The sequence below is a fragment of the Gopherus evgoodei genome, chromosome 7 (assembly GCF_007399415.2).
Source record: "Gopherus evgoodei ecotype Sinaloan lineage chromosome 7, rGopEvg1_v1.p, whole genome shotgun sequence".
Classification (NCBI taxonomy): domain Eukaryota; kingdom Metazoa; phylum Chordata; order Testudines; family Testudinidae; genus Gopherus; species Gopherus evgoodei.
In genome coordinates this window covers 125,205,440-125,226,553 of record NC_044328.1, presented here as the reverse complement: position 1 = coordinate 125,226,553, position 21,114 = coordinate 125,205,440, and the positions used below count along the sequence as shown (strand labels likewise).

At 44.1% G+C, this 21,114-nt stretch overlaps 1 protein-coding gene across 2 annotated transcripts in view; it reads right to left on the bottom strand.

The window, feature by feature from the left end:
- ADAMTS9 (ADAM metallopeptidase with thrombospondin type 1 motif 9) overlaps positions 1–21,114 on the bottom strand; it is a 143,954-nt gene that overhangs the window by 85,823 nt on the left and 37,017 nt on the right. For both annotated transcript variants that reach the window (XM_030569560.1, XM_030569561.1), the window contains exons 12-14: positions 12,112–12,257; positions 990–1,171; positions 764–900 (exon numbers count right to left, since the gene is read on the bottom strand). In XM_030569560.1, the coding sequence (XP_030425420.1) occupies positions 764–900; positions 990–1,171; positions 12,112–12,257 (465 nt within the window). The remainder of the gene's footprint in view (positions 1–763; positions 901–989; positions 1,172–12,111; positions 12,258–21,114) is intronic.

The following is a 21,114-nucleotide window of genomic DNA, read 5'->3' as shown; positions in this document are numbered from 1 at the left end:
GTCTCCAAAAAGCATGGACTCGTTATAATCAAACGTGGAATTTGCACACTGCAACATTATCACAATTTGGAATTTCTTTCCATAATAGTTTATTGTATCCTACTTCACTACTATTAACAATGGGTAGCAGTGTATGCTAGTGCCCCTTACTCCCAAACAAGGCTTAACATCAAGGGATCGTGTACTTGTGCCTGTGACTGTGCCACTGGTAGAAGAAGAAAAAGATGGCAATGTTATCCAGTTTAGAGATTGCCATGTGTACAAGGGAATCTCAGTTTGGGGAGTCACTGTGAATGGGTTGTTCTCAGATACAGGAGAATAGCATTACAATAATTGTGAAGAGGGGAAACAAATTCCAGCACGGTCAGACTTTCAAAAGAGCACAGGGCTAGATTTTTTATGTCCTTCCCACCCAAAATTGGGCTGAGATTTCAAGAGTGTTCAGCACCCAGAAACTGCAAGACTTGCGGACAGATTTTCAAAAGAGCTCAGTGTTGAGCTCTTTTGAAAATCTGGTGACTTATTAAAGTGCCAAAGTAGTTGCTGAGGTCTCTGAAATTTTCAGAGGGCTCAACACACACAACTAGAGCTGGATTTTCCAATCATAGGACACATGACCACAACAGCAAGACTTCTTTGATTTGCCTCGGGAAGAATCCACACTAGTACCCGTGAAGCCCAGATGTGGAAGTGGGATCGAGAACTGATCTTTTCAATAAAAACAAGAAAACAACCTAGTTAAACAGCGGAAGGAAATATTTACCCGACAAAGTCCTTGCACACAGATGTCATTTGTGTCTGGGCCACAAGGGGTGCCATCAACAACTCGGTCCCTGAGCTGATAGTAGGCTGTGTTTCCTGCTACCCTACAGAACAACTTGCACCGATCTTTCATTAAAACTGGAAAAGCAAAAGGTCACATTATTTTAATTCTACTCCTTTATGCAGCCATTGCAAAGAGGCTGACGTTAATTTCCTGACATACTCACTTCCACTGTACTTAGGAACCCAACGCACATTAGGAGGTAGACCGTTAATGTTAAAATGTTTCCCATCAAAGTCAGCGCACTGCTCATCTCGGAAGTCTTTCTTTACTTTAGAGCATGGTTCAGTGTTGCAGGATTTAAATTTCATTCGACGACCCACGCAATATTTCCCACCATTCTTGGGCCTGGAGAAAAAAAAAATCGCTTTAGTTCTAAGATGCAATGATCAACCACAAGCCTAAGATGCAATGCATCAACTGAGCCTCTATCTGAGTTCAATCTCACTCCCCCTAATATATCAACTTTTGGTACTTTTCATCCTCTGAGCCACTCAACCTCGCTCTCTCATCTCATGAAAGATGCTATTCAAAATGAGACTGGAGGCTAGGGAACCCATACGGTCATTCCTGCTGCAGCCAGGAAAACAGCTAGAATGGTACCCATTTTCCTTTCCCAGGGACTGCGTATGCTGCCTTGATTGCATGTGAGCACGTATGTTTCTCTTCCTGGGTTTGAGCCAGAGGGCTGGTAACAAGTGGCGGTGTTCTTATGATGATGTGGAGAGCTTGTATTTAACTATTATGTTGTTCTTTTATTCAGAGATTCGATAACACAGCAACCAGAGCCTGCAGCCATCCACAAGCTTTCCCCAGCCTTCCAAAAGGGAAGACGACTTTGGTCTCTGCTGCCACCCTCCACCTCATTACATAACAACAGGTGTTCTGCACTCACAGGGGTAGGGGAAGAAGCATAAACTTCTTCGGATCGCTCCCATGCTTGCGCATGATGGACCTGATTCAAAGCCTACTGAGCAAACAGGAGTTTTTCCACTGACTTCAGAGAGCCTCGGATCAAGTGCTTTGCTACCAGCCAGCGGTCCCACAATCACTTCCCTCTAACTAGTTCAGGACATTTATTATTTACAACACTTCTTCTGTTCCTGATGAAGAGCCTATATTTTGTTCTTGCATTTCCTTAAGAAAGATCTCAAAGTGACAGCTAAATACTGCAAGCAGTCAGGGAAAGGGGTTAAGAACAAAGACAAGGGAAAATAAAGATCTGGGCGGGAAAGGAGGAGTGAGGGAGAGAGAGCTGCACCCTACAGCTCATCACAACAAAGCCCTGATAATTTGCCACTTCCTCAACAGGCTAGTGGGATACCTGAAAGGCAGATAGATCTGGATACAAAACAGGACACAGCTCAAAGTGGGTTGGAATGCAGGCCTGAATATGGAGCTGCAAAGGGAAAACCTCAAACAACTTCAGAACTACTTTGGACTGAAAATCTAGTGAAACGATGCTCTCTGGTGAGATTTCCATTCATCTGCTTCTGGTTACAAATGAAACCTGGGAATGGTGGAGGCATTGGAGGCACACAAAAAATCCATAGGCGAGGGAGTCAGGGCAGGATGCTTAACAATCCTCAGACCCCAAAAAACAAGCAAGCAAAGCCCAGGGTCAGTTTGTTTCTATACAGCAGTTGGGAGGGCACTTGGCAGAAGACTTCATGGGTGGCAGTTCAGGGGCTCAGGAGAGATTGTACTTGGGCAGCTAGCCCGAGCCACCACCCACGCAGTCACGGCCATACTGTTATTTTTAGCATGCTACCGCAAGCAGACTAGCTAATGAATCAGTGTGTGCATATCTTTAAGGGAATCACCTCATTAGCATGGCAGACTCCACCCTCTTCTGAGGAGCACAGGGAGAGTGGGCAGAAAGAAAGTGTCCCAGGAGGAATGAATTCCCCCTCTGCCGCAGTCATTTTAAATTTTATGTTGGGAGAATCTACAGATAAAGATGGGACAATCCCTAGAGAGACATACACAGACCTTATCACCATAAGACTTTATAAGCATTGATGGCCCACAGCACCTTGCTGTGACAATTATTGTTTGCCTTCCTGGAGAGCCTAGGAGCCCTAGTTGATTCTGAGGAACTAAAACACCAACAACGTTTACCTTGCATAGCCAAGTAACAGCTTCTTCACATGGGTGAAAGTCTAGGCACCTCTTGTCAATTTCAATGGCAGAAAGTGAAATTGACAAGAGCCTTCCAGGTGGGCAGCTGTCATTTTGACTTTACTGATGGGGGGGGGAAAAAAAATTTCCCCGCAAAACTGAAATTTTTCCCACAGAAAGGGCACTTCCCATCAGGAAATCATTCCAGCAAACAGCTTTTGACCAGCTCTACTCATAACCTGCCACCCCAAAACCACTAGTCTCTTCTACATGAACCAAAGGAGACCTGCCAGTAGTAATGAGAGAATGAGCATTCCTGCTGTGACATTAGAGGGACTGATCAGAAAGCATTTTCAGGACAGGAACTCATTTTCAGACCTAGGAAGTCCCCTTTGGGATGAAGTTTATGGTGCTTATTGTCAGCTCAAAGGATAATATTTCCCGAAACTCTGGTAAAATTCTATCTGGCCACTTTTGAGGACTGAGCATGAGAAAGGATGTGACATGCCTTATAGAGCATGCAATCATCCAGTTTAAAAACAAACAAACAAACAAAAACACTTTTACAACTCCTACCCTTCATCATCGGCAGGATAATGGCTGGTCAGGACAGAAAATGTTTTTAGCATCCCCTCCCCAGAGGGAAAAAAAGGCTGAGTGGCACAACTATACAGTGCCCTCTAGAAGTTGGCCCCCATGGCAATCATCCTGCTTGCCCACTCCTAGAACTGGCCCCGATCACCTGCTTGTTAAATTTTCAAGCAAGCACCTTCATGTTTTCTTTTATGCTGCCTTCTTGCAGTATTCTTCCTCAAATCCCTCTTAAAACTCTTTTGCTGTGATGCCTACAGAAAACTCGACAATGGATAGGCCTTAAGAACAGCCATACTGGGTCAGATCTAAGGTCCATCTAGCCCAGTGTCCTGTCTTCCAACAGTGACCAGTGCCAGATGTCCCAGAGGAAATGAACAGAACAAGGAATCATCAAGTGATCCATCCCGTCGCCCATTCCCAGCTTTTGGCAAACAGAGGCTAGGGACACCATCCCTGCCTATCCTGGCTAATAGCCACTGATGGAACTGTAAAAGCAGCAAAGAGTCCTGTGGCACCTTATAGACTAACAGATGTATTGGAGCATGAGCTTTTGTGGGTGAATATCCATTTCGTCGGATGCATCCATTAAAGCTCATGCTCCAATACGTCTGTTAGTCTATGAGGTGCCACAGGACCCTTTGCTGCTTTTACAGATCCAGACTAACACAGCTACCCTCTGATAATTGATGAATCTATCTTCCAGGAACTTATCTAGTTCTTTTTTGAACCCTGTTATAGTCTTGACCTTCACAACATCCTCTGGCAAGGAGTTCCACAGGTTGACTGTGCGCTGTGTGAAGAAATACTTCCTTTTGTTTGTTTTAAACCTGCTGCCTATTAACTTCATTTAGTGACCCCTAGTTCTTGTGTTATGAAGAGAAAATAATGCTTCCTTATTTACATTCTCCACACCAGTGATTTTATAAACCTCTATCATATCTCCCACCCCCCACCCATCATCTCTTTTCCAAGCTGAAAAGTCCCTTAATTAATCTCTCTTCATACAGAAGCTGTTCCATACCCCTCATCATTTTTGTTGTCCTTTTCTGTACCTTTTCCTACTCCAATACATCTTTTTTGAGATGGGGCAACCAGATCTGCATGCAGTATTCAAGATGTGGGCATAGCAGGGACTTATATAAAGGCAATATAATATTTTCTGACTTATTATCTATCCCGTTCCTAATGAGAACCAACATTCTGTTGGCTTTTTTGACTGCTGCTGCACATTGAGTGGATGTTTTCAGAGAACTATCCACAATGAATCCAAGATCTCTTTCTTGTGTGGTCACAGCTAATATAGACCCCATCATTTTATATGTACAGTTGGGATTGTGTTTTTCAGTTTGCACTACTTTGCATTTATTAACATTGAATTTCACCTGCCATTTTGTTGTTCAGTCATCCAGTTTGGTAAGGTCCTTTTGTAACTCTTCACAGTCTGCTTTGGACTTAACTGTCTTGAGTAGTTTTGTATCATTTGCAAATTTTGCCACCTCACTGTTTACCCATTTTTCAAGATCATTTATGAATATGTTGAACAGCAATGACCCCGGTACAGACCCTGGGGGAAACCACCATTTACCTCTCTCCAGTCTGAAAACTGACCATTTATTCCTACCCATGGTTTCCTATCTTTTAGCCAGTTACCAATCCGGTTTTAACCAATTACAATCTTTTAACCAGAACAATGCTGACCAGTATTTCTGGTCATCTCCTTGTGCTCCCCGTCTGTCTGTTCTACCCACTTGTTGTCACCTGTCTTACATTTAAAACTGGAAGCTCTTTGGGACAGGGTTCTTCTTGTTCTGTGTTTGCACAGCACCTAGCAAAATTGGGTCTTGGTGTATGAGTGGGACTCCTAGGCACCACGATCATATAAATAAACAACAACAAAATAACGGGACACTGGAAAGAGCCCATTGGCAGATTAAGCTTTTGTGGGGCCCTGGGCCAGAGCAAGTGGGGGCCCCTCCCCACCCCTTCTGCCTGCAGTCCCCCCTCTGCCTCCTCCCACACTCCTACTGGGGAGCAAAGTCGGGGCTCAGGGACTTCCCCTGCTCCCTGGCAGGAGCGCTGGGTGGGTGGAGCTGGGCAGCCCCCGTGCCTGGATCCTGCACCTTCCCAGGAGTGCTGTGGGCGGAGCAGGTCAGCTGCAGGGATGCCTATTTTTCAGGGCCCCCGGGCACGGGCCGTGTTGGCCCAGTGGCTTATCCGCTTGCAGTTTGTTCTAGCCACTGTCTACAGCTGCAATTTAATCTTAAAGCTCCAAAAGGTGAAAAATTAGATTTAAGAGTAGAACTGTCAGATCACTCATTCCAATGTGGGTTTATTTGGTTGATAACACAATCAAATGTCGCTGCAGCTCTCCTTTATTTTCTGGTGTTACTGAAGGAAAGATACGACACTTTGAATGAAATCTGGGAGGAGCCAGTTTAGGTGACTCATGAAAAATAGTATCCATTAGCCAGAAGTGATGCAGAACAGAACATGCGCACACAGGGGCCGAGTTAACTTTCCTGAGAACTTTTGGGCATGGAAAATATCAGCCACCAGTCTCCATTAACTCACCTCTTTGCATTTACTACACTCTTTTTAGACCAGCCCATAACAGGGCAAGAACATTCCAAGTCGATAAATAGTGGCTGGGGCGGAAACGTTCTATCCTGCAGAGGGCAGTGTGACACAATCTCAGGGGAAGATTTGTAAAACTATAAATGGGAGACTGAGTGTAGACTGGAGCTTGGTGTCCATTTATGCCTCAAAAAACCCCTCCCCCTAAAATGACAGTAGCATCTGCTTCCCATTCAGGATGCCTATGAACAAAACAAATTGCAAGGGAAACTTTCCAAATTCAGATACATTCTGAGATTTCCCTAATGAGCCACAATACAAGAAAGTGAAACAAAAATAAATTGTGCAAACGTCAGAAGATCTTCAATGACTAGCATGACAACATGCAGCCTACCACTAAAAATACATCTTCCCGCATTTATAGCAATAATATTTAGCTCACATATAGTCTTTTTCTTCTGCAGATCTCAAAATACTTCATCAGTGGAAGCAGTCCCAGTAATATCTATTATACAGAGAGGGAAACTGAGGCACGGAAAGGCAAATGCACTTTCTTAGCAGGTCACTGGCAGAGCAGACATGGACACCAGGTTGCCTGCCTCCAAATCCAATGCCTCCCAGTCAACACTGCCTCGCTACTACTTATTACTCACTTTCATGCTCCCTTTTAAGATGAGTCAATAACTGACCATTATTATTATTTATTTGTATTACTGGAGTGCCTAGGAGTCCAGGGCATGGACCAGGACTCTACTGTGCTTGGTGCTGTACATACACAGAAGAAGAAAGACAATGCCTGCCCCAATCTAAGGATTAGACAAGAGACAATAAACACATCATTATAGACAGGCTGACAGGGAAGTATAAGGGAACAATGAGACAATATTGATCAGCATATCACATATCAGACACTCCATTCCCTACCCTGGGTCACTGAAGAAGAGATTATGGGTTGTTCTACTCATCTCTACATACCATTGTTAACACATGTATGGCGTATTTTTAGATAGATTAGGCAGGCAGGCATTTCATCTCAACCAACTACCACAAAAGAAATACAATGCATCGGTAGCTAAAAAGGCACCATTTTGCCTGTCAGTGATTGCCTCTCCTCAGTGAAATGAAGGTAGTTGTAACGTAGATCGCTTAATTCTTCTCTAGATAGAGAGAACTAGATTCTGGCTTTCGGCACAATTCTTTGCAAAGGGTGATGCTTAAAGTTGGCTTATTTTGGTTTGGTTTAACCTTGTTCTTAATCACCTGAAGCTCAAATCAATAGAACTGCAATTTACATCAATGTAATATAGTGTTCATCCAGCCTTTTGCACTGGGTAAGTAAATCAATTTAAAATCAACCCTTTAGCTAAAGCAGTACACTTAGACAAGCCCGGAAACACATTTCAGAGGAACTGTCTTCTCTGTCCTGTTTCCAAGGAGTTGTAATCTACTGCTGGCTACGAACACCAGTGACATTTTCTCACTTCCCACTCCCACACTGGCTCAGCTAATTATGGGTCCAACTGTTCTTTATCTTTGCTTTGGGTAGGAAGTGGGCAGATGAGTAGTCACACGTACTCCCATGTAGATGCCTCAGGAGAGGTCCCTTACTCGCTTATGCAGGCATAAAGTCTAAGTGAGAACCCAGCCCTCAAAGCAGGTAGCTAGACAGGGCCATATTGACCATCTTAGAGCATAATTCTTTGGAAAGAGAAATAAGAGGCACTCAGAACTGGGACAGATCCTCTACTTATGTAAATTGCATGGCTCCATTGACATCAATGGAGTTACCACAATTTAGATCCATATAGGATTGGACACATTGATCTTAAACCAGGAAATAAGAGCGGGGCTCTAGTTGTTGTAAACACATACCCATCATGCAAAGAGAGAAATACATTGCAGCTATGATACTTTAAAGCATAATGCTCCCATTATAACATATATCATTAACAGAAGCTGTATTTTTCATATTAAGGTAGTAAACAAGAACATGCAGGATTCTTGTCATATATAATACTAACCACTTCAACACCCATCTCCCATACAATTAGACCTCTATGCAATTACATTTTCCAGACATGATATTTGAGATTAGAGATAATATACTGCATACAAGAACCTACCATAAAACAAAGAATGCTAAAACTCACCATGAGCTGGCTGTCAGCTTTATACTTTGCTATTCATTTTCCCTTCTGCTAGTATTTGAGGCTTAAACACACTTACACTGATCTTTTTTTTCAAAACTAGCCCCAAACCACTCTGATAATTTTTGAGACACACTTCAAAAACTTTAACAGAGCCTGGTAAAACTGAGATGGCTGACCCTGACCAAGAAATCAGCTTCATATAAAATATTTTCAGGCACTGATTTTCATCAATAACATGTGACATTTTTAATGTCATGAAGAAATACTGGCATGTTAGCCATTCTCAACCAGCACGGTCGAATACTTTTTATGGACAGCCATCAACAAGTGGCAGATGATGGGAAATGAAGTAATTCATGAACACAAACCTGCTCATTCTATGCATAACCCTACCATTTCTGAAGCATCTGTACTAGCAGGTAACTTCTGTTGTGGACTGTTTCTCCAGTCTAGCAACATTTCCCTTCCAACCTTGCTCCACACACTCACAGCTAAATCCCTGCTAGAGATTCAAAGATCCTTCCATTTCAGTATGTGGCCTATTAAACCAAACTAGGAGACAGACCTGGGTTCTCATCTGTGCTCCCACGCTGACTTGTTTTGGACTATATAATGCACCCTATGTAAATATAAAGCTTTATTATTTTTCACATGTAGCTCTAAAGGCATCAGAGTGATTGTGTTCTGCTTCAGGAGAGCTGGACACAACCCCACTGTCCCGAGTTATTATACCAAGTCCACTTATGTATGTGCAACGCCTTTGTGGGCACAAGTGACATAATTTACATGTGCAACACTTGATGGTGCATACACAAAAGGGGTTCTGAGCATGCAAATTCTATTATATGCGTCCAGGTCACTGCATTTGCAAACGGGCACACAAACAGAGGTAATATACAGAAACACCCACAATGTTTTGCTCTAACGGGATTGATCATTTTACTGTTGCATGTTTCAAGCCAAGTGTTGCCCGCATACCATCTTCCTGACCAAATATTTCACTGTAGGGCTAGACTTCCACTTTACATGCATCAAAACCTGACCCACGAGGGCCGGGTCTTCGGTCTTTACCGACATGCAGTTCAATGCCCCAAACTCTGTGCACCCAATCACTTGTGCAGGCAAATGATGGGGTTTGCGCAGGTGTGTGAAGTGGAGTTTTGTACTCAAGTAAGACTGCCCAGAAATGTGGAAAGAGATGGCATGCACACCAACAGAGGCCACATTTTGAAAACCCGGCTCTGACAGATCTGACCACCCCTTTACCAAAAAAAGGCTGAACACATTTCAATGGGGAAAGGCTCCAAAGTATTTTAACTTGTAGCTCTATTACCAGCTAACCGTATTGCCAGCAGCTCGGCAGTTAAGCGGTTCAAAACATTTATTTGTAGATATGCTTGTGTGTCAACTCAGCCAGTTTTCAACAAATGTAGCTACTCTTGTGACAAACCAGAAATGCAGATCTGACTAGAACCACAGACAGGGATAACACAGACATCCAAACAGCCTTTCCTGCAAACGGGGCTCCCTGTGCTGATGATCTAACAGCTATGTTTTCTTCTGCTGTCACTACAACTATGCCTTTCTTTGACACAATGACCAGATACTGTCCGTGATATGCTGCAGCAGTTGGCTTTAGCTTTACCATCCTGCTGGATTTCCCAGGTGAAGGGTCTGGTCAGCTAATACATTCCTCTGAGTGCATGTCAAAACACAGTCTGCTTGCCTGTCGTAGGCTTACAGCTTCCTACTGTTCTACAAAGTGCTCAGCCATGTAGGTGTCAAAACACATTATAGACAGAGGCAGTAGCTGTACCCCAGCTAAGAGTTAGTGGGCTTTTTCCACTTTAAACGTTGGATTGGAGAGGATCTTCACTCAGCCAGTCTAATAGACTGTTTCATTGGCACACAAGGCGTCAACCTGCATGCTCATATAAAAAAGAGCTGCTTAAAAAGGTGAAGTCTTTTTTTTTTAATATACCAGGGCAAATAAAAAGTCATTTGGATCAGACTTCAGAAACTGGGGTTGTTTGTTGTTGTTTTCATCAGGGGTCATAACAGAGTCCAAACATTTGGGAATAAAACTGCTTTTCAGCTAGACTAGTGCTAGTTGATATTTTAGAAAAGAACGTTTTGAAAAGCGGGGGAGAGAGGATATGCAAAGGTCGGTTCTTTCTTTCTAACTTTATTCACTTGTATCACTCACGTGCACATCACAAAAATCTCATGAGGAGAACGAAGGTCCTTGCAGCCCACATCATATCATCACATTTAAATGGCAAAACAAGTCACCGTAAAACACATTTGGGCCAGTCGAAGACCAAAAAAAACCAACAACAACTCTGTGGAGACTTCATGGTGGGTTCTAGGGGAGGACAATGCCGGTTATAATGCTCTTGACAGAAATCAAGGAAAATAAGCACAAGTGACTGCACTCTGGGTGGGGTTTTCAAAAATGCATTAGGTTGTTAAGCACCCAGATTTTCAATGGGCGTTGTCACCTAACTCACTTAGGTGCTTTTGAAAATGCCACCCTACAATGTTTCTTAGGAAATACAAATACACACAATTTCACTTCTGAATTCCAGAAGGAGGTAGAATGGATGGGGCGAGGCTTGAGGTCCAGGAGGGTTCTTACCAGAGAATCTATCCATCCAGCTGCCTACTGCTCCATACCACCAGGAATGTATTTCACCAATGTTTGGCTGGATGACTACTTTGTGCAATCCTTTGCACACGTGGAATTATATTTTATCTGTGAAGAGCCATCCAGTTTCTGCATTGCTCGGTTGTTGCAAAACTGGTGGAGGCCGTCTGGAGTGAGAACGCTCTGATGCTTGTGTTTCTGGCATTATGCTCAGCATTATTTTAACGAACTTGTCAACGTCCAATTCCCTTGCCCTCAGCCTTTCCTTTACAGTGACATTTGCTCACGCAAACGGAGCGATCTCCATGTATCACTCTAATGTCAGTGTCCCTGGTCTAAACCTCCCTTCCTCAATTAACACTCATCTACCACAGACTTCAAAGAGCTGATAGCAGGTTTTGCAGAGTAATTCAGAAACTGACACAGACCCACTGCTAATGCCAATTTCCTTGGCAATAACCTTTCTGACTCTACCTGCAAGAAAGTGGAATGATTCCTGCCTTCAAGTGCTCACTCGACTCTTACTTTAAATTACTTTTTAAATTCGTGTTTTTGGCCAACTCAGCAGAACACTCTCTCCTGCCCTCAGCCACCTCTGCCCACTCCAAATCAGAGCCCGAAATGATCCCTTCCTCTCCTCCACACTCACAGTGACAGAGTGCAGGCAGTAAGGCAAAAACCCACCCAGTCACTGCATTAAACGGATTGTTTTCAAACCGGCTGCTAACATCCTACAGGTCACGTATTGATCCTATTGAAGTCAATGGCCACATTCCCTATGATTTCAAAGGGCACAAGAGTTTGCTTGACATGTTTATGATAAATATCTTTAAATGCCTTTTAAAAAAAACCAAAAGAAACAAAAAACAGGGTACAGATTTCCATAGAGCTTGTCTAGTCTGTGCCAGCTCATGTGTAAAAGCATAAAGAGGCTAAATGAATTGTTTGTGGAAGGAACTTGATTCATACAGTAGTCCTAGATGGACATTTGGTTGGTATCTTAAAACTCAGAGTTCCAGGACATTTGGAGCAGAGTCAGGCCAATGCTTTTGAGCAGCTCACCATCTCTTTTCAAATATTTAGATCTGGGTGGCCCAGTCAGTATTTGCTCAGTTTGGGCCCTCAATCCAGTGTCAATGTCACCACTCAAGCCATTTGTTTATCAAGAACAGCAGCAGGTTTGTCAGTGCTATTGTACTCACTCAGGCCTGTTGCATTCTCGAACCGCGGTTTTTATGCCACCACCACAGGTTCTTGAACAGCTTCCAAAGGGACTCCACGATCCCCATGCTCCATCGGTTACTGGCACCTCTCGCTCCTTGGGGACACACATGCCAAACTTGCAGTGCTGTACACAAAAGAGAGCATCACAGAACGACTCTTTTCCATTACAGAATATTGACGTTTTAGAGGACAGCAAACAAATTTCCCCCTCGGTTTTCAGCCCATGTTCATTTGTCTGTCTTTTCTCAATAGCTACATTCACAAGGAAAGGAACATGTTACAAAAGAAGCATTAACTTACTGTTCATCACACTGGCTGAAAAACTTGGGAAAACATTTTTAAACGCTAGAGTGCTTAAAATCCCCGGCGTCTCATCCTGCCCTCACTGAAATCAAGGGTGAAACACACAGGTCCCAATTCAGGAAACCACGACAGGCTTAGCTTACGCTTTAGGCACACGCGTACGTGCCTTTCTGACTTCAGGAATAATAAGAGCGAGTCACAGGGCGTTATACTGCTCTGCATGAGATTAGGGTGAAGCAGCAGGTTCAAAATTTCTGCATCCTTAAAAGGTGAAGACCAGACAGATTGCAGAGGCCAGAAGAGTGATTTATAGAGAAACGATAATAGCTGCACCAGCCAAAAAATACCCCCTGTTTACTGATCCTGAACTGTAAAGCAACACTCGTAGCGAGGACTTTTCAAAAAAAGCTACTTATCTGATTTTCTGGCTACAGGCTGAGAGCCACAATGCATCAGCACAAAGAGACAGATGATCAGGAATATAAAGAAAGAAAAATCTCCTGAACCGTAGAAACTGCCAGAATAAAGGTAAGGAAAACATAAGAAAAGTAGAGCAATAAAAACAAGTGGGGTTTCTCCACCCTCCAGAACACTTTTTCCACATCCCTTTACTTCCCCTAGCCTATTTCCATGTAAAGGTTTTGTTGGCATAGCGAAGTCAGGTCTGTGTGAGAAAAACAAAATCACTCCCCATAACCCACACAGCTGTGCCAGCAAAAGCCCTAGAGCAGATGCAGTTATACTGGCAAAAAAAGCCTTTTGTGGGAGCAGTTTATTTTGTCCAGGGAACTGGTCTAAGCGATCCTGGCAAAAGTACATCTTTTGCTGGTCTAAGCTGTGTCTCTCTCAGGAGGGTTTGCTGGTAGAGCTACAGGGGCATGGCAAACCCTCTCTAGTGTGGACACGGCCTGAGAAACAGAGTCAAATACACTGAATTCCACGGTGAAACGTCAAGGGGGCCAGGATTTCACCCCTAGTGAGTTTTGCATTGCCATAGCCCCTAGAAGCCCTACTCGGGGACCAGGACTCTACTGTGCTTTTTCACATGGAGGGTAATTAACCACTGACATAACTCGCCCAGGGAAGTGATAAATTCCTCCCACAATTGGTGCTGTTCACTGGAGACGGGATGTCTTTCTGAAAGACGTGCTCTGTCTAATCCAGCCACAAGTTACTGGGCCCAATAAATGCTCCCCTGCAGAAACTACTGGGTCAAATTCTACAGCCCGTGCTATGCAAGGGGTGAGACAAAGGGATCATAATGATCCCTTCTGGACTTCAAATCTATGAATGTGGCTATTTGCTACATCCTATTTTTACACTAAAAACAACACTCCAGAGCCTACAGTGGGGGGCATGGGAAAGGAAACAAAAGTGAAGGCTACTAGTTTGTGTGCTGCGCATCCTGTTGCCTTGGAGTACCGCCGGGGCGGGGGTGGGGGGGCTGAATAACGGATGCAGATCACCTAGGCTCCAACATCTAAGAAGAGTGGGATGAAATAGGGCCCTGAACCTGAAAACACTTATGTACGTGAGTAGCTTTACGCAATCAAGTAGTCCCAGGCCTTGTCTACACTACAGGAGGAGCTCGATCTAAGTTACACAACTTCAGCTACGTACCGCGGGGTCCATGCTACGCGATGTCAACCTGAGACGCTCTCCCATTGACTCCCCTTGCATGTCTTGTTCAGGTGGAGGACAGGAGTTGACCAGAGAGCGATCGGTGGTGATTTAGCAGGTCTTCACTAGACCCGCTAAATTGATGCTGATGCATCGATCGCCACATGTCCAACTCCTGATAAGTGTAGACAAGCCCCCAGTTACTCATGTAAAACAATTCACATTCGTAAGTGTTTGAAAGATTGCAAGCTAATAGCCTGATCAATGCATTTCTTATTTGGGAGTGCTTAAAGTATCTGAATGTTTAAAAAAATTCCACTTTATTGGCAATAGTGTTAAATGTGATTCTGGCTCAGCAGTCAATCCCTATTTATGGGAAATCAATCGGTTTCCCGCAGGTGCTTAATTGCTTTGGGGCCAAAAATGAATCAAACACCCTCCATCAACTTCGTCTGAGATCCATGGATTTTTCAGAGCCACTGCAACACGTACAACTATTCCTCTGACATCGCAACAGCTTCTTGAAACTCATGGATTTGGCACAAAATTCTTCTCAGAAAGTGATGGTCCCTGTTTTTGGGCATTTATAAAGGAATCAGCAAGGGGTTTCATCTTAACAGATGGGGCCTGTTTTCAGGGAATGCATATTTCAGACAGCAGGGAATGCTGGTACCTTCAAAATCACTATGATGCAATTTTTTTTGCTCTTTAAAAATGGCTGGTTAGTTTTATATCACATTTCAGGCACAATCAGAGCACTTTCCTAAAGCAAAAACCTACTAAAATCACTGTTTGTTCGCTGTCTGAGCAGTGCCTAGCACAATCTATGCCTAGGGCCGTTAGGTAATAATTATGCAGGAATAAAGACTGTAGGTGTATAATAAAAATGATCATACTTGGATTGAGAGTTTAATGACAGAAATACTAATAGTTTACACAAATACTTTGCAGACAATAACTCAGGAATCTTCATAAATAGCCTCATGAGGTTGCAGAAGCAATGTGACCATTCCCTTTTCTCAGATTATTTTTGACTGTTTAATCTGACTTCCTGGCTAGCTCTGGCCAGCAAATTCACCTAGAACAGGGGTGGCCAATCTGAGCCTGAGAAGGAGCCAGAATTTATCAATGTACATTGCCAAAGAGCCGCAGTAACACATCAGCAGTCCCCCATCAGTTTCTCCCTCCCCCTCACTCCCGCCCACCAGCAGCCCCACCGATCAGCGCCTTCCCCTTCCCACACACCTTCCGATCAGCTGTTTTGTGGCATGCAGGAGGCTCGGGGGGGGGGGAGCATGGCAGGCTTAGGGGAGGGGGAGGGGCCAGGAGGAAGGAGTGGAGGCTGGGGCAGGGCCTGGGGCAGAGCCAGGAGTTGAGCAGTGAGCACTGCCCTGGCACATTGGAAAGTTGGCACCTGTAGCTCCAGCCCGGGAGTCGGTGCCTATACAAGGAGCCGCATATTAACTTCTGAAGAGCCACATGTGGCTCCGGACACATGGGTAGGCCACCCCTAACCTAGAACATCCCGCCTCAACCCAGTTAGCTTGTGGATGAGGAAAGCGAGGCACGGAAAGCTCTTTGCACAAGCCCACAGATCCCAGGAATCCTCACTTCCCTGTTCTGTGCTCTGACCATCTGGGAAATCAAAGTTAAACCTAAAGAAAATGTAGGGCCCAATCCAACTCCCATTGAACATCAGTGGTGGTTGGATACGGCCTTTAAGATGGGGAGTTGTAAGCCTATCATAAAACAGGCCTCTCAATGAAAATGCTGACACACCCGTAACTACAGTGGCACTGTTCAAATATTTAGACAAATCACAAACCATTTATCAAATTAATGCTGTGTCAACAAACATTGCTAGATTACTGCTTAGGCTGGACTGGCACAAAAAGAAACCGAAACGGAATGGTCTCCATGGTAATGGAGTCAGAATTTGCTGATGCACCTAAGTTTCTCTGGCACGCTGGGCTCTGTTCATTTCATATTTAATTTGTGACTGATCTCTACAGCCACAAAGAACCTGTGGGGAGTTCCAACAATTTTTGCAGAATTATCCAGTAAAAACTCCATAGAAAAGCTCTGTAAAATCTCAAGAAAAAGCCTGAAAAGAGATTTCCCCTCTCACTGTCCCTGGCCAGGTTTTAGTCATCCTGAACGACTCATGTCTTCTCTCTCACCTGCACACACACATCCCGCACCACGCGCTGCAATAACGTGTGACCAAATCTTTCTCCGTTAGCAGGAACACTGCACACACACTGGCTAACTGTGCAGGATGAGGAGTGGAACTGGAGAAATATAGTCAGGTTTCTGAAGGGAGCTAGTTTAGTATGGCACCAAGGGCTCACAAATGCAGCCAGGGTTAGCTGCTACCACGCTAAACCTATATAAACACTGGCCTCTCCGCATGCTTAAGAGGGATCTCTTTCCTGCAGCGCCGCCTGCCTGCCCCTTGCTAATGAAGCAAGTTGGTCCTAGCTGCGTTTGGCTAGCTGCTCCCTATTGAGGATGGGGTCTATTTGCTGGATTCATTTGAAGATGCGCTTGTCCTCTAGTCTACAGCATGCCCTGGGTTTGCCTTCCTCTGCACATTTGATTACCAAGGGCCATATTGTTTAATAACAGCCTGCCGCAGTACAGCCTATTTTATTTAAAAGTATTATAACGTCTGTTTCTCCATTGCGAGCCCATTCCTGCCATCTGATGCATACATCACCGCCACTGACGTTTCGAGAGTTTAAGCACTGCAGGATGGGGCCCTATCCTAGTTGTTTTCAGAGGCACACAGTGTCAGTAGCTGTCAAAGGAAAGAGACACGTGGCATCAAGATCACAGTGCCGTTCCAGAGGAGAGACTTCCTGCAGAAATGTTGACTTCGGCAGTGAAGTATCCAGCCACACACAGGCTTGGCACTGATGACCCAGCGAAGCAGACTGAATAACTTACGAATATAGGCAACTAACAGAGCTCGACATGACTTACAAGCTTCACATCTGATGGCTATGGACACGGAACTCTGCCAGGAAATTACACTATTGATTGTGTTCAGAATTTCAGGATTTGTGGTCATAAATAGCACATCATTAAGGAAAGAAAGAAAGAAAGAGAGAGAGAGAGAAAGATGTTCCACTTTAATAAACAGCAAGATTAAATTAAGGAAATACAGTTGTGTTTCTTGGAAACATACTGTGAATATTCAAGTTGTGTAACTTTCATGTCTTTTTGTTTGTTTGTTATACATCTATGTTTAAATATTATTTTTATGTTTTGGAAACACATGAATTAAAAAACAGAAAAATATACAGTGCCTGCCAGAGTTTTCTTTCCTATGGGCCTGTGTCTTATGGAATGAGTGGAAGTGCTGTTGTTAATCCAGTTTTTGTCTGGACCAACTTCAAAATAACTTACACAGACAAATTCACGAAGGGAGATGGTGATGGTGGAGGAAGGCATTCTAACAGTCTACTTTCCTTTGTCTCTCCAAGAGACTCCTAGATAATTCACCCAATCCAGAGCCCAGGCATCAGTTGACTTGCTACTAAATAGATTGGCAGGAGGCAGACAAGTGTACCAAGACTTCACACATGCATAGGTTATCTGACTACCCACTGCCCTAAACAAGAAACCAAAAATCATGATTATGCCTCTACCGGTAGCAAAAAAAGGCAACCATAGTTGTTATTCTACGCTTTTTGAAATAGTTTCTAAAGCCGCTAGGTTAGCAGCCTCTTTTTTTTTGCATCGCTTATTTTAAAATCAGTGAAGCAATGATACTGTGAAACAAAAGTAAACAATCACCACAAGTATTCACCTAGCAAAGGCCAAAAAACAGAGGTTGGATTATTACTTGATTTAATTTGGTGTGGGCTTCAGTGCTCTCATATTCAAAATATGTGCAAGTTAATACTCCTCGGTTACATAAATAGCTTTGATTTAGGAATAAGATTTAAAGGTGGGGGATAAGATATCCGAGTTGTTTTAGCTCAGTTTGGACAGGAAAGCCCTTTGATTTCTAAAGAGATTTCCATTAAAAAAATGGCACTTTATTTTCCCTGCCAACCCATATATAACAGACTTTAAATAAGGCGACTTGAGGCCAAGCATTACTGAGAATGCAGGGCTGCTGGCCACATCATAGCTTAGTACTAAAATAGCTACTCATTCCAAAGAAATTAACTCCAGATTTTGTACATCAGTGTTTTGCAAGACACAGCAAAATACAGGGGAGGATTTTTATGCTGATCCAAACTTTGGAAGGGTAAATTAGACCAAAACGCAGAGATGCTCCCTCCTCCCACTTTTCTAGTGGGCCCTTTGGCCCAGATCCACAACGTGACTAAGACATTGTGATGCTCGGAGTCATGACATCTAATTTTTAGGTGCTTAGGAAGGAAAAAAAAAATCACAGGAACAACCACGCGACCCACACAACCTGAACTGGGTACCCAGACTCCCTATTCAATGAATGGGGAGAGAGGGGCACCTTAGAGTGTGATCCGCAAAAAGCCAGCATGCTAGGCAGGGACCCGCCAAGGGGAGATGCTGAGGAGAGGAGTGTATCCCAAACTCCATTGCCTTACGGGGATAGGCACCTAAACCTGGTCTGGGCCTGTCTATGCTAGTGATCCACAGCTGGGAACACTCTCCTGGACACTTAGGCATCTCACTCGTTCCTTGCAAGAATGAGTTAGGTGCCTCACTCCACACAAAGCAGCGGCAGTGGTGCCTGCTAGTTAGAGCACTCACCTGGGATGCAGAAGACCCAGGTTCAACTCCCCCCTCAGGCAGAAAAGGAGAAAGGATTTGAACAGGAGTCTCCCAGGAGAGCACTATGGGCTAGTCTGATGTGGGAGGGTCCTCCCTCAGTCTCTCCTGTTGAAGCTGTTCCACTGTGGCTAAATAGCGAAAGCATTACTGGGAGGGAGGGAGAGGCAGACAGAATATGCCCATTGGGGATTTGCTGGCTTACAAACAGAGGGTCCCCCCGGCACATAGCCAGACTTATGGACAATTGCCTTTAGATGTTTTTCAGACACCAGAGGCTTCAGCATCTGCCTCCATGTGGAAGAGCAGGTACTTGCCATGAACGTCCTTTGAGTCTCTGGGGGTGGTGTTAACACAGTGGTTTTATGCTACTGTGGCAGAGCAGCTGTTTGGCCCGTCTTTGGGCTCAGAACACCGCACCTGAAAGGCTGATTCCCACAATTTGTGCAGTTATTCAGTTGCTGGCTAGAGCAGAGGGGAAAAAAAAAAGAAAAGCACATGACTGGAGGAATGGGGGATGGTGGAGGTGGGGGGCACACTGGCCTGACTTCATTTTCAGGCACATATTTTGGGCTGAAGCGGTTTGGATGGTCTCTTTTTGCATCTGTGATTCATTAGGAATGTGACTGTCATTTCTGGATTTTGTTTTTAATTTTTTATTCCAATAAACACGAACAGATGGGATGATTCTAAAGCCAAGGGGTTCGGGCACCCAGATAGAAAGCAGTAAGCTGGGCCCACAGTCCAGTCTCCAGTGTTTATATACAGACAGAGCTTCACATCAGACTATCCCATAGCTCAGCAGTTCGGCATGATCCTGAGAGGTAGGAGACCCCTGTTCAAATCTTTTCTTCCCCTCTGCCTGGGGAGGAATTGAACCCAGGTAAGTGCTCTAATCACTAGGCTAAAAAAAAAAAAAAATCAGCTAAGCCGGTATCACCGCCAGCACCTCCTAGCTTTTGAAGGGGACTCAGTCCAGTAGGTTAACTCTGAGCAGGCAGCCCTACTGGACTGGGCTCCAGGGGTGAGACAGATACTCCTCTGCGTATTGCTTCATGCTTTGTGGCTTGCGCTGGGACTTGGGCGTCCATCCAGGTGCCTGAAGGGAAGCAGCCACATGCATGATCAGCGGCAGAAACTTTAGGGCCCAGGGAAGTTCTACCCCGAAAACTTGGATGCAAGTAAGTTGAGGCGCCTACAGGACTGGGTGGCAGCCGAGCGCGAGTTTTGTGGATTGCAGTGAAGACTAAAAGTGAGACTTAGGCCCAGATCTACAAAGGTGCCTTTCTCCCTGCTCACCTTCGTATGACTGGGCTACTTCCAGATTCCGCATTATGGGCCTTGTGATTTCTCACTATTTTTACCAGGACTGACCACGAAGATAGTTACTATTGGGATTAGTGCTCCCGCTCACCCACCCACGTTGAGCAGTCTAGGGTGACCAGATGTCCAGATTTTATAGGGACAGTCCCAATTTTGGGGTCTTTTTCTTATATATGCTCTTATTCCCCCATCCCAATTTTTCACATTTGCTGTCTGGTCACCCTAGAGCAGTCCCAATGAAGTCAGTGGGAGATAGCTTGTTGTTTTAACTTTAAATTTACCTGTCATTAATTCTTACCACGCCTGAGTGTAATACATCTTCTTTATTTACTACAATGCAATACAAACACACACAGTAGCAGATCTTATACACACACAGAGTAGTAAGGCATTATCTGTTAGTCTTATACTGTGAGCAATACCAAATGAAGTTGCTGAAAAGCAACTCATTTGGGATAGTAACTACACCCAGTAGTTTTTTCAAGATCAAGCCTGTATGTCTTTTAAAGGGTGAAATTCGCACTTATGCAGTGGGCCACCACAAGGTCTACACATCCCTGAAGTTCCACTTACGTCATCAAAATAGGGTTCAAACTGACCGCAATGATGCACAGGCCTTAGGCCGACTCTCTGACCAAGGGGGAACCTCAGGCAAAAGTGAATAAAATTGGTTAGAGCGGTAGACTGAGCCCACTGCCACACAGCTCCGAAGAGCAGTATAAAAGTGGGAATTTCACGGTTATTCCCATGACGTGCGTGGATGCATGAGAAGATGTACAATTTCTGTGCCTATGCTTTCTCATCAGAAAGAAAAAACAAAACGATACATTATGCCCATTGACTTGAATCATCACTTAGCAAAACATGTTGACTAGAAAGGTTTCAGAAATGCAGAAAATTTAATAATCTATTTATTTTATGAAAGTATATGGGTCAAATATAGCCTAAAAGCATTTTAATTAAAATGC